Below are 16,942 nucleotides of genomic sequence, written 5' to 3'. Positions count from 1 at the left end.
TGGCTTGAAGGGAATAATAGTCCTTTCCTTTGATTTCTAGATAGAAGCAAAGAGGAAATAACACTTACTGACCAAAAACAAAAAAAATAAAAACTTTGTTACACAGTGAAATCTGTGTGCTAAAGAGTTAAAACTAACCTGTTCGGCCTGCATATCTATCTTTAGTCCAGCAAACATCTTCATCTGCTTCAGGGACAAGCAACACATTACAGCTATGTGTTGTGTAGAGATCATGAAGTAGAAACAACTGAAACGGTGAATAAAAGAGGGCAGAAAACAAGATTATTTGTGAAACTACAAGTTTGGCATCAGACAAGTTTCCAAACTTATTCAGCACAAGGCAAGCTTCAAAACCAGCTTATCAAGCTGCAAGCCCCATTTGCCACAAGACAAGCTACAAAAATTCATTCAATAGTAAATAATCATTTAATGCAAAATATATACCAAATAAAAGAAAAAAAAAATAATAATAACAATAATAATACCAGGTACTGGCTCTTATGACTTTTGATCTTCTGATTGGAAGTGTTATCATATACATGTTTTGTCTGGGTGTAAAAGATGGGTTACAATAAATATTCTGCTCAATACGACAGATTTGCTTGTCAGTAGTTTGACCATAACCAGTTGAGCATGTCCCTTGGTGGCTGATGATATGTGCATCTCTGATCACAAGCAGAAGTAGTGAGGGAACATCATAGCCATGTATTGAGAGGAATTCTTTGGGGGTTTGAATGACTCACCTCTGGTAATATGGGTGTTTTGTTCAACATCCTTAGACAATCCTTATTCAGGGGTCCTTTTGAGCGGGATGGGCTACTCCACCCGAAGAAAATTCTAAATGGGCTCCACCAACACAGTCATGCGCTGTTTATCTTGATATGAAATCACCACGTTGCACACATATAGTTGCAATGCATGTGCCTAGTGTACCAATTACAGGCGGGTAGTCATGATGGGTATATTGGGCTTCGTATATTTGTACCCCAGTGTCACTTTGATGGCATGCTCTCTCATTAATAATAATAATAATTGCTTTGGATTTTGACACAAGGTCAGCAATTTTAGGGGTTGGGGTAAGGTGATTACATCAACCCCAATGCTAAACTGGTACTTATTTTATCAACACCAAAAGGCTGAAAGGCGAAGTTGACCTTGACAAAATTTGAACTCAAAATGCAAAGAGCCGGGAATGCCGGAACTCAGAATGCAAAGAGCCACTAAGCATTTTGTCTGGTACACAAACAATTCTGCCAGCTCACCACCTTCGTTATAATAATAATAATAATAATGGATTCAAAGTTTGGCACAAAGCCTGCAATTTTAAGGGTGGAGGTAGTCGATTCCATCAACTCCAGTGTTCAACTGGTACTTATTTTATCAACCTCAAAAGGTTGAAAGACAAAGTCAATCCCAGTATAATTTGAACTCAGAACATTAAGCTGGAAAAAAATGCCTCTAAGTATTTTGCATGATGATGATGATGATGATGATGATGATGATAATGATGGTGGTGGTGGTGGTGGTGGTGATGATGATGATGATGATGATGATGGTTTCAAATTTTGTCACAAGGGCAGCAATTTTGGAAGAGGGGATGAGTTGATTATATTGACCCCAGTCAACCTCGGTGGAATTTGAACTCAGAATGTAGCGACGGGCAAAATACTGCTCAGCATTTTGCCCAGCATACTAACGATTCTGCCAGTTCACCACCGTTAATAATAATAATAATAATAATAATAATGATGATGATGATAATGATAATAATAATTATTTATGACTGACTTGGTTCACCCGCTTGCAGGTATCCATAACAATTTCACTGACATCAGTTACTAACAGCTTCACATTTTGGGTGACACACAAATCTTTGTATTTCCTGTAAGATGAGAGGAAACAAAACTGAACAAAACAGCAAAGAAATGTAAGGCAGCAAATATTGATTGGAATTATAAAATCCAAAATTTCTTTATCTATGCATATTTTGTAGCTAAATATAATTGAAATAATCTCATAGGTACAAGTATGGATGTGTGGTTAAGAAGTTTATTTTGAAACCTTGTGGTTTCAGGTTCATGCCTGCTGGGTGGTAACATGGTAGAAGTGTCTTCTACTATAACCTTGATTGAACTACTGCCTTGGGAGTATAACTGATAATAGGAAACCACTATGTATGTATGTGTGTGCGTGTATGTATATATCAGGTTGGTGCAAAAGTAATGTCCGATTTCTAGAAAGAATTTTTCAGAGCGAATTTATCAATTTTTTAACCTCTTCTTATAGTTTTAAGATATCTCCGTGTCTAATTTATACTATTTTCTTTCAGATTATCTAACTTCTGGCCATAATTCTCAGAAAATTTTACCACCATGTTTGTCCCATCTAAAGATCACATAAGAAATGTTTTACTCTACGAGTTTCATAACGGTGTTAATGCAAGTGCGGCATCAAGATCTATTCAGAGCACTTATGGGGTTGATGTAGTGAATGCTGGTATGGGTTGGACGGTTTGACCAGGGCTGGAAAGCCGAAGGGCTGCACCAGACTCCAATCTGATTTGGCATGGTTTCTACGGGTGGATGCCCTTCCTAATGCCAAAATAAATGCATGCATGCATACATACATACATATATACATACATACATCACATACATAAGTTTTGTTTTCATCCCCATAAACTAGCAGTCTGGCAAAAAATAGGTAAAATAAGTACCAGGCTTTAAAGACAATAAGTTCTAGGATTGATTTGTTCAACTAGAATCCTCCAAGGCAGTGCACCCAGCAAGGCCATATTTCTAATGACTGGAACAAGTAAAAGACATATTTCAAGCATTTGTTTTTCTTATTTATTTCAATTTACTATATGGTTATTTCACATCAAATTATTAGAATGCTAGCATTTGAAATTGAAATGCAATGTAAAGTAATAGAAATTGTTTTACATCATTCAAACTTACCGAGAATGATAATATATTGTGACTTTTTTGGCTTCTACACGTAATATTAACCAAAAGTTTGGCATGGATGATCGTTGTCCACCAGTGTCATTAAAGAAAGCTCCATCATCGTTGTTAGAGTCACTTGAGTCCCCTTCATAACCAGCTGTAAAGTAATGGATGTATAAAACATATCAAGGAATATGTTGAAATTTTGCCTTAGTTATTTATTACAAGTAAACAAGAGAAAAAAGTTTTACTTCAGTTAATTTCAATAAATATAGACGCAGGTGTGGCTGTGTTATAAGAAGTTTGCTTCCCAACCACATGGTCCCAGATTCAATTTCACATCATGACATCTTGGGCAAGTGTCTTCTACTATAGCTTCGGCCTTGTGAGTGGATTTGGTAGACAGAAACTGAATGAAGCCAATCGTGTGTGTGCATGTATATATAATAAAAATGAAAGTCTGTGTGTGTGTGTGTGTGTGTGTGTATGCATGTATCTGTCTGTCTATTTACAGCAAGAAAGATTACAGCATCTATATAAAAACTAAAAGCTAATTCTTGTGTAAAATTTTATGCCAAAGACAACGGAAGAAGTGGCCTGGAGTCTCCAGGTGCCCTCCTAAAGGAGCTACAGGGTCCTTTGCCAACCGCATTTCTCAAATAGATGACTGGTCTAAAGGAGATAACTAAACATACTGTAATTTATTGAATTTAAGTATTACAACAAACAAAAATACAAATAGCTTTTCTTAGACAAATATAGTATGACATTGACAACGGTTGTGCGAAAGAGGAATCATGGCACCAAAGAACATTACTGTGAATAATTTAAATGAAAGACTCAAGAAAGTTTTTACCAGGAAATGAACAAACAAATCTATAAACTCTGTTCTTGATGACTTGGAAATTGTCAATTACCCGGTTCAGTTCTTAAACTCACTGGAGCCACAAGTAGCTCCTCCTCATTGCTTTCAATGGAAAATAGGTGGTTCAATCATATTTCTGCAGAACTCTTCTCAAACAAAGTTGTACAATGGCACAAAGCTTGTTGTGAAGAAATTAATAAGAAATGTCATAGCCGCCACAATAATTTCTATCTGTGGAAAAGGTGAAGATGTTTTTTATTCTTCGATTACCTTTAATACCTTCCAACATGCCCTTCAAATTCAAACGACTTCAATTTCCAATACATCTGTTTCTTGCGATGTTCATTAATAAGTCCCAAGATCAAACTTTGAAAGGTACTGCTTTGCAATTAGAGGAGGACTGTTTTGCACACAGCCAGTTATAAGTTGGGGCTCCAGAGTGGGGAACAAGGACAATTTTTTTCATTTACGCCCCTACTGGTAAAATCTGAACCATTATCTATAAGGAAGTTTTTAGCATGAGATCCACAAACTAAAATTTGCAGAATGAATAATAACTTTGAATTGATATTGTCAATGTCATCAGCTTTTGGTATAGAAAGCCAACTCCAATATCAAAAACATACAGAACGGGGGGCTGAAAAGTTCCTGGCTTTGGGTAAAAGAAAATACAGGAAGATCAGTTAATTATGATTTTATTGAGCATATTCCCCTCTCAGATTTACACGTTTGTTGCAGCAGTCCTTCAGATTTTCTAAGCCCTATAAAAAGAACTCAGAAGACTGAACCACCAACCAGGCCTTTCACAATACTCTTGAAGCCAGGAACTTTTCAGCACCCCATTGTACATTCTGAATCATCATCATCATCATCGTCGTTTAACGTCCGCTTTCCATGCTAGCATGGGTTGGACGATTTCACTGAGGACTGGTGAAACCGGATGGCAACACCAGGCTCCAATCTAATTTGGCAGAGTTTCTACAGCTGGATGCCCTTCCTAACGCCAACCACTCTGAGAGTGTAGTGGGTGCTTTTACGTGCCACCCGCACGAAGGCCAGTCAGGCGGTACTGGCAACGGCCATGCTCAAAATGGTGTATTTTATGTGCCACCCGCACAAGAGCCAGTCCAGGGGCACTGGCAACGATCTCGCTCAAAAATCCTTACACATGCCGCGGGCACAAGTGCCAGAAAGGCGTCGCTGGGCACAGATGCCATCACAATTTCGCTTTCGCTTGCCCCAATAAATCTTCGCAAGCTGAGTTTCGTGTCCAATGAGGGAGACGACGTTGGCATGGGTGCCAGTCGTCAAATTTAAAACTAAATACTTGAATTAGGATATAAATTTTTTTCAACATTGTCGTGGAGATTAAATTTTTAAATTATCAATTCGGATGATACGTAAGTACGATCATTATCAAGATGTGAACATAAACTGAAAGTAATTGTCGATAAATAAATACAACATAGTTGTGAGGTTAAGAAGCTCATTTTGCAACCCTGTGGTTCGGGGTTCAGTTCCATTGCATGGCACCTTGGGCAAGTGTCTACTATAATCCCAAGCTGATCAATACCCTGTGAGTGAATTTGGTCAATGAAAACTGTGTGGAAGCTTTTTGTGTGTGTGTGTGTGTTTGTCCATCTCACCACCTGACACTAAGTTGATGTCACTGTAACTTAGCAGCTTAGCAAAAAGGACTGACAGAATAAGTAGAAAACTTCACAAAAAAAAAATAAGTACTGGAATCAGTTTGTTCAAGAAAATCCTTCAAGGCAGTGCCCCAGTATGGCCGTAGCCCAATGACTGAAACAAGTAAAAGATAAAAGATAAGTAAAGTATGAAAAATATCTAACCTTCTTCTGTGTAACTACCACGTGAAGATATCCAAGATGGTGTGGCAGGCATAGTAGAAGGCTGGCTGTAGGCACCCATAGCATTTCTCTGTGCAGCTGTTGGGGCAGAAAAATGCCTGGCTCTGGATGCTAGTTGAGCTGCCGGTGAGTTCGTTAAGTGTTTGGCAACAGATGTTGTCATGGCAACTGAAGTTGATGTAGCTGAGGCAGACTCAATGGTTGACAAAGATTTATCTGACCCTGCAACAGTCCGATACTGAGCTCGCCGACTGCCCTCAGCATCAAAGCTGTGGTGGAATAAAGAAAATACAAACATTAATGAAATTAAATCCAAGATTTGCAATTGAATAATCAGATTGAATCTTTTTTTTAGAAATACAGTGACACAGAAGACAAATTAAATATGATTCTGTACTAGACTAGCTTTTTTTATTTTTCTCTGACCCCAGGACTAATAAAGCTGATTGACTTGGTTTCCATGACATATAAATAGCCAAGATCATAATATTTTCCCTAAACAGGACACTGGTCCATTGCAGAATTCAAGGCCAGCAATTTAGAGTTTATGTTATCAACCCCGAAGGGATGAAAGTCAAAGTTGACCTCAACAAGATTAGGACTCAGAACATAGAGTTAGAAGAAATACAGCTAAGCATTTTGTCTGATATGCAAATGATTCTGCTTAAACCAGTAAACAATTGATATGAAAGAATATGAATGATGAATAGAAGTTTCATTGTTGAAAAAAAAAAAAAACAATCAAGAAATCTGTAATTTCTATGAGAAGTAAAATAAATTAAGATGTATTTTGTTTTCTTGCCCCAAAGAGATAAGCATTACATTTGACAGAGTAATCTGAACGCTAAAAGGTTAAGATGCATGAGAAAACAAAGTTTTGGCAGCTTGCACAATGGAAATCTGACCATCAATGATTTCCATAAAATGGGCCACATCTGACTTCCCATTTTTTTTTATCCACATTCTTCTTACCCTGAAGAGGGACTTTGTCCAAAAATATTGAAAAACAAAGCACCATTACCAATGGCATATATACTAAATTCTTCATTTCTTAGAACTGAAATATACTGATTTCTTTCTTAGGCAAAGCAAAATTTGTTAAGAGGATCGTATAATTTTTACTAGTGACTATTTTACTGACACAGGGGCTGGTAGAACTTGAACCCAAAACAAAGATACTTAAAACTAAATACTGTAATCACATCAGGTATGCTACTGTTCTGGTCTTTGCCACTGAAATAATTTTAAAGTTTCTGGAAAATGAGAAAAACAGGAAAATATATAGCAATTCAGCAAAAGAGACCAATGGAAAAAGTACCAGGTTTAAAAAAAAAAGTACTAGGGTTGATTCGTTTGACTAAAAACTCTTCAAGTTAGTGCCGCAGAATGGCCACAGTCTAATGACTGAAACAAGTAAAAGATAAAAGATATATTCTAAGAATTTACAAACCCGCCAAAGCTGGATGAGCGTTTCAACACTCCTTCATCGTAGTCACTCAGTAAACTCTGGGTGTCGACTTTATTGAGTAGTGCTACACGTTCGGGTGACAAACAGCAAACTTCCTTTTGTCCTTTTTCATTGGTCAGATGAATGGAAACATCAGCAACTTCTCGTTTATCAATCAGCTTTGTTGGACTTCCTCTCCATTCTTGAGGATAATCCCTAAACAATGAAAAAATTAAAGACACAATCAATAACAATATCTACAGGTACCACACCTAAAGCTTACACATCCTCTGCAATCAATGTTCAAGTTTCGCTACCAAAGTTGTATGCATGTATCATGTACACATGTATCATGTACGCATGTATCTACCCTTCACTTGAAGAGAATAAATGTCTTCTTTTCTCTTTTTGCCAGCAGATGTAAAAACTCCCTGAATTTTCCCGACCTCATTCTTAATGTGGCTACTATGCTTTCAGGACATTTTCCTCTGCTGCCAATTAGGTTACCTAGATAACAGAAGTGAGGAGGGATATATTGCCAGTAAAGCAACTAGGTGGTAGATTTAAATAGTTTATCAGTTTATCACCACCATCAATGCCACTAACCACTGTCACCACCATCACAACCAACAACAGCAACATCTGACACTTTAGGTGCCTTTAGCAGAGTTCATTCTGTTGTAAGCTTTCAGGCTAGAACTTCAGCTGAAGGGTACTTTCCTTACTGCCATCATGCACACTAACGTTTCTACCAGTCACTGCCTCACACACACACACACAACAACAACAACAACAACAATCACAGCATATCTCCAGAGGTCTCGGTCTTTTCGTCATTGCCTCTGTGAGGCCCAACGTTCGAAAGTCATGCGCCACCACCTCATCCTATGTCTTCCTGGGTTCCTTCCACTGTTAGGGAATGACACTTCTTCATACAGCTCTCCTCATCCATTCACAGCACATGACCATACCAGCGCAATCGTCTCTCTTGCACACCACATCTGATGCTTCTTATGTCCAACATTTCTCTCAGGGCGCTTACACTCTGTCGTGAGTGCACACTGACATTACACATCCAGCGGATCATACTAACTTCATTTCTTTCAAGCCTATGCATGTCTTCAGCAGTCACGGCCCATGTTTCACTACCATGTAGCATGGCAGTTTGCACACATGCATCATACAATCTACATTTCACTCTGAGCGAGAGACCCTTTGTCACCAGTAGAGGTAGGAGCTTTCTGAACTTTTCCAAGGCTATTCGTATTCTAATGGCAACGCCCTCTGAGCATCCACCCCCACTACAGACCTGGTCATCTAGGTAACAGAAGCTCTCAACTACTTCTAGTTTCTCCCCTTGGAATGTGATGGAATCAGTTTTCTGAGCATGTGTGGGTGTGTATTGCCCCTGTGCATCTGCCGCACTGAAGAACATTTCAAGAAAAGAAAAAAAGAAAAACAGCAAATGGAAAAAAAAATTTTAAGAGCTGTTTCTAAGTCCAACTACACATATAACCTTACCGAGATAAGTTCTTCTGGGAGCTAGGAAGCCTGCTCCTGTTTTCTTCACTTACTGACTTTTTGGTGCATTTCTCTGGTGTCAATGAGTCATCATCCAATGACCTAACAGCTGAGCTAAGAGCCTTATAATGGGCGGCCATTTCTCTGGTCAGCACCAAGTAAAAAAACATCCCTTCTCTTTTTAATCGGTAATTCTTGATGCTCACTCGTTTCAGTTCCTGCAAAACATTTACAATACATTAAAACGTTTCTGGTTTTATTTATTGATTCGATACAATGTAAATCTAGTATTGATTTCAAATTTTGGCACAGGGCCAGCAATTTTAAGGGAGGAGTATATTGGTTACATCAACACCAGAATTCAACTGGTACTTATGTTACTGACCCTGCAGGGATGAAAGGTAAAGTTGACCATGGCAGAATTTGAACTCAGAACATAAAGATGAATGAAATGCCACTAGGCATTTTGCCCAAAGTGCTAACAATTCTGTCAGCTCACCGCTTTAGATGGAATCTAATATTAATGACTTTTGCAATCATGTAGCAGTGATTATGACTTTGTATCTGGAGCCAAACACAGGAGCCTCTGTAAGCTGGTTCAATCTGATTGTCTGATGAAAAAAGCAATTGAATCTTCCTTGAAATCACACCCTGCTATCTTAAAATTTTAGGACACATTGGATAATGAAGTCATTCATACATATGTGTGTATGTATCGAGGCACAAAGGCCCAGTGGTTAGGGCAGCGGACTTGCCGTCATAGGATTGCGGTTTCAATTCCCAGACTGGACATTGTGAGTGTTTATTGAGCGAAAACACCTAAATCTCCACGAGGCTCCGGCAGTGGGGGGTGACAAACCCAACTTTCTCTCACTCTTTCTTCCTGTTTCTACTGTAGCTGTATTTCAAAGAGCCAGCCTCGTCACACTCTGTGTCACGTTGAATCTCCCCAAGAACTATGTTAAGGGTACACATGTCTGTGGAGTGGTCAGCCACTTGCATGTTAATTTCATGAGCAGGCTGTTCCGTTGATCAGATCAACTGGAACTCTCGTTGTCATAACTGACAAAGTTCCACGATGTATGTATGTATATACAAACATCCATACACATGTATGTACACAAAAGCATTACATACATGCATGTGTGTGTGTGTGTGTGTGTGTGTGTGTGTGTGTAACAAAGGTCCTCATGAATTAAAAAGTAATCTTCTAAGCATTTTCTCAACCTGCTAGAAATAGCTGCCAGGTCCCTCTCTTAGGATACACTCTACCATCTTAAAAAGAATGCATTAGATGATGTATTGCTAAGAAACCCTAAAAAAATAAAAACAGGACATTTACATTTTGAAGACATTTTATCATACACCTGCTCAATAAAGGTTGATTTAGGATTAGACAACAACAACAACAGCTGAACATTCTGGTAATCTCAGCTAACATTTTCCAAACATGGTATAAATGAAGGCAACAAATAATGTAACAACGCTATTTGATTCATCCACCACAAGATCCAGCCCTTGCTGCAGTGTGGTGACTTATGTGCCTTAATGACCCTAAAAACTATGCCAGCAGAGAGCAAGGATCTAGTTCAAAACGGGGGTGCCAGTATTTTCTTAACGAAACACTTTGAAACTTGGGACACTGGTAGAATGTGTCATATAAAACATCTTTTTCTCTTAGTCTTCTTAAGAAAAATTATTATATTGCAACTTATTTCGTGTTAAAGTTGTCGTATTTCTGTAATTTCAACCAATGACTGACGTCCATTCAGCTGAATTCATTAAGTGCTGACTACGTAAACAAACGATTCTCAAACGATTCTGGCGGTGATAAAATTATTATTTCCTTGTCAAAAAATGGCTGAAGCATATTGGCAGTAGCTAATAAACCTTTCTATTATAGGCACAAGGCCTGGTTTTTGAGGTTAGGGTTAGGGCAAATGTTGTACACATACAGTTCAGGCAGATGTTAACGAAATTAAATTAAAAATAAAACGAAGGAAAACGAACACACGTGTGTTGCCTCTCTGCAAAATGTCAGAAGTAATGGAGATTAAATACGCTTTACACCGCTTAAACTGCCAAAGGAGTAACTGTAAACAGCTGCGTGATTGGTTGAAATTATCGAAATAAGACAATTTTTTACATGAAATAACTTCGAATACAAAAATTTTTTTCTGTTCTATAACACAAAATAGATAAGTATACGAAGTTTGAAAGTCTTTCGGTACCAAAAACACTACATAAAACATAAATGAAAACTGGTGCCCCCGTTTTGAACTAGATCCGAGAGCAAGATCCTGGTAGGGCTTTCCATGCTGGGAAGGTCAAAGGGTTGAGGCCAGACTAACCTTGTCTAGAAAAAAAAGCAAAGTTACTGCAGCACCAATGTCAATTCAAAACCACCAAGACCTGAGAGAGGAAGGCCCAAGGTCGAGAACAGTGGAGAAAAGTCATTAATGGCCAATGCTCCATTGAGAGCAAAGGGTTTAAGTAGTAATCGAATATTGGATTTCTATATTTCTGAAAGTTAACATACATTATGGAACATAATGGTTATAAGATTACAGCGATAACACTGTGTAAAAAAATTTTTAATTTTTTTTTTTGTCTTTGGTCTGTAAGTGTTATTTTCTGTTTCCTTCTCTCTAGAAATCAAAAGAAGTGACTGCTATTCCCTTCAAACTTTGCTTTTGTGACCTAGATATCAATGTTTTGAAACTGACCTATTTTCCATTACACTTCAAGCAGACTCAGTGCTGAGTTGCTGAAGCAGAAATAACATTATAGTAAATATTCTGCCCACTACCACAGATTTGCTTGTCAGTTGCTTGACCTTAACCACTTGAGCATGTCCCTTAGTGGCTGACAATGTGTGCATCTCTGATCATGAGCAGGAGTAGTGGGGGAGCATCATAACCATGTGTTGAGAGGAAATGTTTGGGGTTTGAATGAATATAACAAAAGCAAAGTTTGAAGGAAACGTTAGCCATTTTTCATATTTTCTAGAAGTAAGCAAATAGGAAATAGCAGTTGCTACCCAAGGACAAAAATTGTGTTACACAGTGTAATCTTAGAACTACTATTATTTGTCCTCTTCTCCGCCCAACAAGGTACATAACTGTACTCATTTTTTTAAAAAAAATCAAGTTCCACAACTTTACAATTGTTGTTTTTATTGTTTAAGTCCAGGTCAACTCTGATAGAGCTGACCTATGATCAAAATATATCTATGATCATTATATCTAATAACTTTCCTGTTTTAAGACAGTATAGTATAACTGGGAAAGATTTAGCTTCTATCTCTACCAGATCTAGCAACCACATAGACCTCTCCTCATTGCCACACCTAATTCAGTACCGCCTGACTTTGCCAGTACCGCCTGACTGGCCTTCATGCGGGTGACACGTAAAAGCACCCACTACACTCTCTGAGTGGTTGGCGTTAGGAAGGGCATCCAGCTGTAGAAACTCTGCCAAATCAGATTGGAGCCTGGTGTTGCCATCTGGTTTCACCAGTCCTCAGTCAAATCGTCCAACCCATGCTAGCATGGAAATCGGACGTTAAACGATGATGATGATGAATGGTTAGCTGTAAGAACAGAACCAAGAAGTAGAGAAAACTGTTTTAAGAAAAAATAGAAAAGAATGAAAAACAAGGACAAAAAAAAAAAAAAAGTAATTTATTATTTATTACATGTTGGGGTTGATGGGAGGAGATATTGAACTGAGAGCAAAGAAAATGACTTACTTCAATAAAACTCTCTAAACATTGGTCACTTCCAAAGACAAATTGTGGAAACAGTTCTTCAATGTAACAAGATGATTTGCCCAGTTGCACGGATTCCTGCACATGCTCAGTGACATTCTGAAGCTTGTCCTCTGTGATTGGGAAAACGTAACGGAGGGCACAGGCAATCTCATCTCGCAGTAACCATTCAATCTAGAATTAAAAAAAAAAAAAAGAGTAACATCATCATTTTTTTTTTGTCTGTCTTTCCATACAGGAATTGGTAGGGCAACACTTATTGAAGTAGTATTTTCTACAAGTCTCAATGAAGTTGTTGCAGATTCTGCAATTAGGTGCATTTAGGCATTTAGGGCAGTTAACACTTTTGGACCACTGGAGTTGTATTTTTGGTGGCTAATTTGATGTTAATAATTGTTTTTGAGTTCAAATTTCGCTGAGGTCGACTTTACCTTTCATCCTTTCTGGGTTGATTAAATAAGTACCAGTTAACCACTGGGGTCAATGTAATCGATTTAACCCTGTCTGTCCTTGTTTATCCCCTCTATGTTTAGCCCCCTGTGGGCAATAAAGAAATAAAATAAATTGTTTTAATGAATTTGGTAGTTTTCTTTTTTACTTTTAATTATTTTGTTTTTTGAGTGCCTTTTTCATTTGTGGACAGCTCCCTGTCAAACCGTCCAACACATGCCAGCATGGAAAGCGAATATTAAACTTTGATGATCATGACTATTCATCAAAAACAAAAATATTAGTCCTAGACAAATATTTCATATTCCACATGTTATCTCTCTCACCCCACCCACTCCATCAACTTTATCATCATTACTACCTACAGTTCTCTCCTGCATCTTCCAACCTTCCCCAACTCATGCATCATTGGTCATCCTCAACCCCTTATCTACCACTCCCTACACCCACCCTTCAATCTTTACAATTATTGCCTGCTGCCTTTCGTTCTTCCATCCCTACATCTCTTGCTCCCACATATAAATGCTTGCAATCCCCTACTCATCCATACTCCTAGTTCCTCTGTCCCCATTCACTTCCACTCACTTCATACCTTGAGGTCCCTGCAGGACACCTCATCACCATTATTTTATCTCTTTGCAGCTCCACAAGAACCTTCTTACCCTCTCTTCTAAATGTGAGTAGCCATGTAACTCTTCTACAACAAACACCTACTCTTACTGCTTCTCTCATGGTGAGCTCACTAGTGCTGGTGGCATGAGAAAAGTATCTAACACACACTGTAAAGTGTGTTGGTGTTAGGAAGAGTATCCAGTGGCTGAAAACATGCCAAAGAAGACATTGGAGCACAATGCAGCCCTTGATCCCATCAGATCTTGTCAAACCTTCCAACCCGTGCTAGTATAGAACATGGACATTAAAAGATGATGATGATGATGATGATGATAGATATCATCATCCTCATCGTTTAACATCTACCTTCCATGCTGGCATGGGTTGGACGGTTTCACAGGAGCTGGCCAGGCAGGAGCCTGCAACAGACTTCTGTGTTTGTTTTGGCAGGGTTTTTAAGGCTAGATGCCCTTCCTAACACCATATACACATACATACATACATATATATATACACATACATACATACATATATATATACACATACATACATACATATATATATATATATATATATATATATATATATATATATATATTATCATTTACTTGTTTCAGTCTGTAGACTGTAGCCATGCTGGGACACTGCCTTGAAGAATTTCAGTCAAATAAATCAACCCCTTTTTTATTTAAGCCTGGTACTTATCCTATCAGTATCTTTTGGCAAACCACTATGTTATGGGGGTATAAACACACCACCAACAGTTGTCAAGCAGTGGTGGGGGACAAAAAGACACAAACACATACACACACACGCACGCACACACATACACACACACACACACACACACACACACACACACACACAAACGCACGCACACACACATACAAATAAGATAGATTTCTTTCAGTTTCTGTCAACCAAATCCACCCACAAGGCTTTGGTCAGCCTGAGGCTATAGTAGAAGATATTTGCCTAAGATGCCAGACAGTGAGATTGAACCCAGAAGCATGTGGTTGGGAAGCAAACTTCTTACCGCACAGCCATAAAATTCAATTTTTGATTACAGCTGATTTCAGATATCTTAGATATTTAAGAGGGAGTTAAAAACAAAAAAAAAAACAAAAAAAAACTGGTGAAATGTTTACTTCCTGTTTACAATCCATAACAGCTTCATGGTAAGACTTTGGTAAAATATTGAATAGATGATGGTGTTGGAAACTGAAACAAAAAAAACAAGAGAGAGAAAGAAAAGGATAAGTATTAAATTTTTCTCTATTTTTAAATATTATTAAACATTTTAAAATATCATCAAAATAACCACCATTTTTATCAGTATATTTTTAGGTGTTTTTTTTTTGGGGGGGGGGTCCAAGTTAGCCTCAATTGGCCTGGTTTGCAAATACGGTCCTTGCTCTTTTGCTTTTGTTCTCTATCAGTTCTTCAACATGTTAACATTCAGATTACTCTGTGAAATGTAATACTTATTTTATTCACACTCTTTGAATCAATCACGCCTTATCTCATAGCTTCAAGGTTTTGATAATGTGACTATTTATTTTCAAACTGACATTGTAGAGTATGTGTGAAAGGCTGGATCTGGTTGGCCTGAACATAAAACAGATAGAACACAACCACATATATGAATATATATATATATATATATATATATATATATATATATCATCATCATCATCATCATCGTTTAACGTCCGCTTTCCATGCTAGCATGGGTTGGATGATTTGACTGAGGACTGGTGAAACCAGATGGCTACACCAGGCTCCAATCTGATTTGGCAGAGTTTCTACAGTTGGATGCCCTTCCTAACGCCAACCACTCAGAGAGTGTAGTGGGTGCTTTTACGTGTCACCCGCACGAAGGACAGTCAGGCGGTACTGGCAACGGCCACGCTCAAAATGGTGGATTTTATGTGCCACTCGCACAAGAGCCAGTCCAGGGGCACTGGCAACGATCTCGCTCGAAAATCCTTGCACATGTCACGGGCACAAGTGCCAGAAAGGCGACGCTGGGCACAGGTGCTATCCCGATTTCGCTTTCGCTTGCTCCAATAAGTCTTCGCAAGCTGAGTTTCATGTCCAATGAAGGAGACGACGTTGGCACGGGTGCCAATACACACATACATACATATATATATATTTATAACACTACTATATGTTGCCATCACCATTCAGTAAAGTATGTGTGTTGTAATCTTGGGTAAATGCTCCAACTATTCTTGCTTCTTGTTTGCTTCTTGACTGAAAAAATAGTAAATCCACTCATAAGAAGATGGTTAGCTATAGGAAGGCATATGTACAGCTTTCTCCTTCTGGATTTTCTGTAAGGGTTTACTCCCTTAAGCTTTTTTTTTTTATGTTCGTAATAGGATGGTTAACTATAAGAAGGTAGATATGTACAGCTCAAATCCCTCTGGATTTTCTGTAAGGGTCTATTCTGTGGTTCCCAAATTTTCTTGGGCTGCCACCCACTTGGCACCCAGTTCACATTTCCAGTATCCCCTGCCCCACTCATCACCACAAACACAGACCACTTTCTGCAGCAAATTCAAAACAACTGTATTTCACAAATAAAACTAAACCTAATCAACCCATTATTTTGTTGCATTTACATCCATCACCACCTTTTGGCCACCCCATTATCACCCCACTCTTCTTGAACACACCCTGCATCTGTGCACTACTCCCAGGGGAGCAGTACTGCCCACTTTGGGAACCACTGGTCTACACCCTTAATCTTTTTTGAATGCTCAGTAAATTATCCCACTAGGCAGTAACGTTTATTATTATAATGGATAAGTAAAAGACCCATAAATATGTATATCAATGGCATTATAAGACATACCCTTTCATACATGATTCCTCCTCAGTCTCAGAATATACTGATCTGTTGTCTGCTTTTGGTGGCTTATCATTGTACTGTTCAAGGTCTACACGCAACGTTAAGCAGTAGAAATCAAAAGTCACCTTCAAGTTTTCAAAATCTAGTTCAGTTAGCTTGTCAGTAAAATGACTGGTTATTTCAGCTGTGAAAACAGAAAATAGAAAACATTGGTTACATGGTTAATAATGGAAAAATTTGAAAGTTTTTAAAATCTCATTTGAGTTTAAGTTGTGATGCATGCTGGGGAAACTATACAGGAACAATAAACTAGAACTATTGTCAAAGAATATATAACAAAGAATAAAAACAAGCAAAAAAAAAAAAAACAAAAGAATTGCTACGTTTTACCTTTTTACTTGTTTCAGTTATTAGATTACTGTCATACTGGGGCACTGCCTTGAAGAATTTTAAGTCAGATGGATCAACCCCAGTCTTTTCCTTTTTTATTTTATAAGCCTAGTCTCTTTTGCCAAACTGCTAAGTTACAAGGATGTAAACACACCAACACTAGACACAAAGACACACACACACACACACATTACAACGGGCTCTTTTCA

General features: G+C 38.2%; 1 protein-coding gene across 4 annotated transcripts in view; it reads right to left on the bottom strand.

Annotated features, from left to right (window-relative positions):
• LOC106873556 (KICSTOR complex protein SZT2) overlaps positions 1–16,942 on the bottom strand; it is a 188,185-nt gene that overhangs the window by 68,067 nt on the left and 103,176 nt on the right. For all 4 annotated transcript variants that reach the window (XM_089365841.1, XM_089365843.1, XM_089365842.1 and 1 more), the window contains exons 30-38: positions 16,347–16,527; positions 14,632–14,704; positions 12,404–12,595; positions 8,653–8,870; positions 7,135–7,347; positions 5,667–5,953; positions 2,961–3,105; positions 1,789–1,882; positions 139–247 (exon numbers count right to left, since the gene is read on the bottom strand). In XM_089365841.1, the coding sequence (XP_089221967.1) occupies positions 139–247; positions 1,789–1,882; positions 2,961–3,105; positions 5,667–5,953; positions 7,135–7,347; positions 8,653–8,870; positions 12,404–12,595; positions 14,632–14,704; positions 16,347–16,527 (1,512 nt within the window). The remainder of the gene's footprint in view (positions 1–138; positions 248–1,788; positions 1,883–2,960; positions 3,106–5,666; positions 5,954–7,134; positions 7,348–8,652; positions 8,871–12,403; positions 12,596–14,631; positions 14,705–16,346; positions 16,528–16,942) is intronic.

The sequence above is a fragment of the Octopus bimaculoides genome, chromosome 18, assembly GCF_046866305.1.
Source record: "Octopus bimaculoides isolate indiv1 chromosome 18, ASM4686630v1, whole genome shotgun sequence".
Taxonomy (NCBI): domain Eukaryota; kingdom Metazoa; phylum Mollusca; class Cephalopoda; order Octopoda; family Octopodidae; genus Octopus; species Octopus bimaculoides.
The sequence above is the reverse complement of the archived record's forward strand: the minus strand, read 5'-3'. Positions and strand labels throughout refer to the sequence as shown.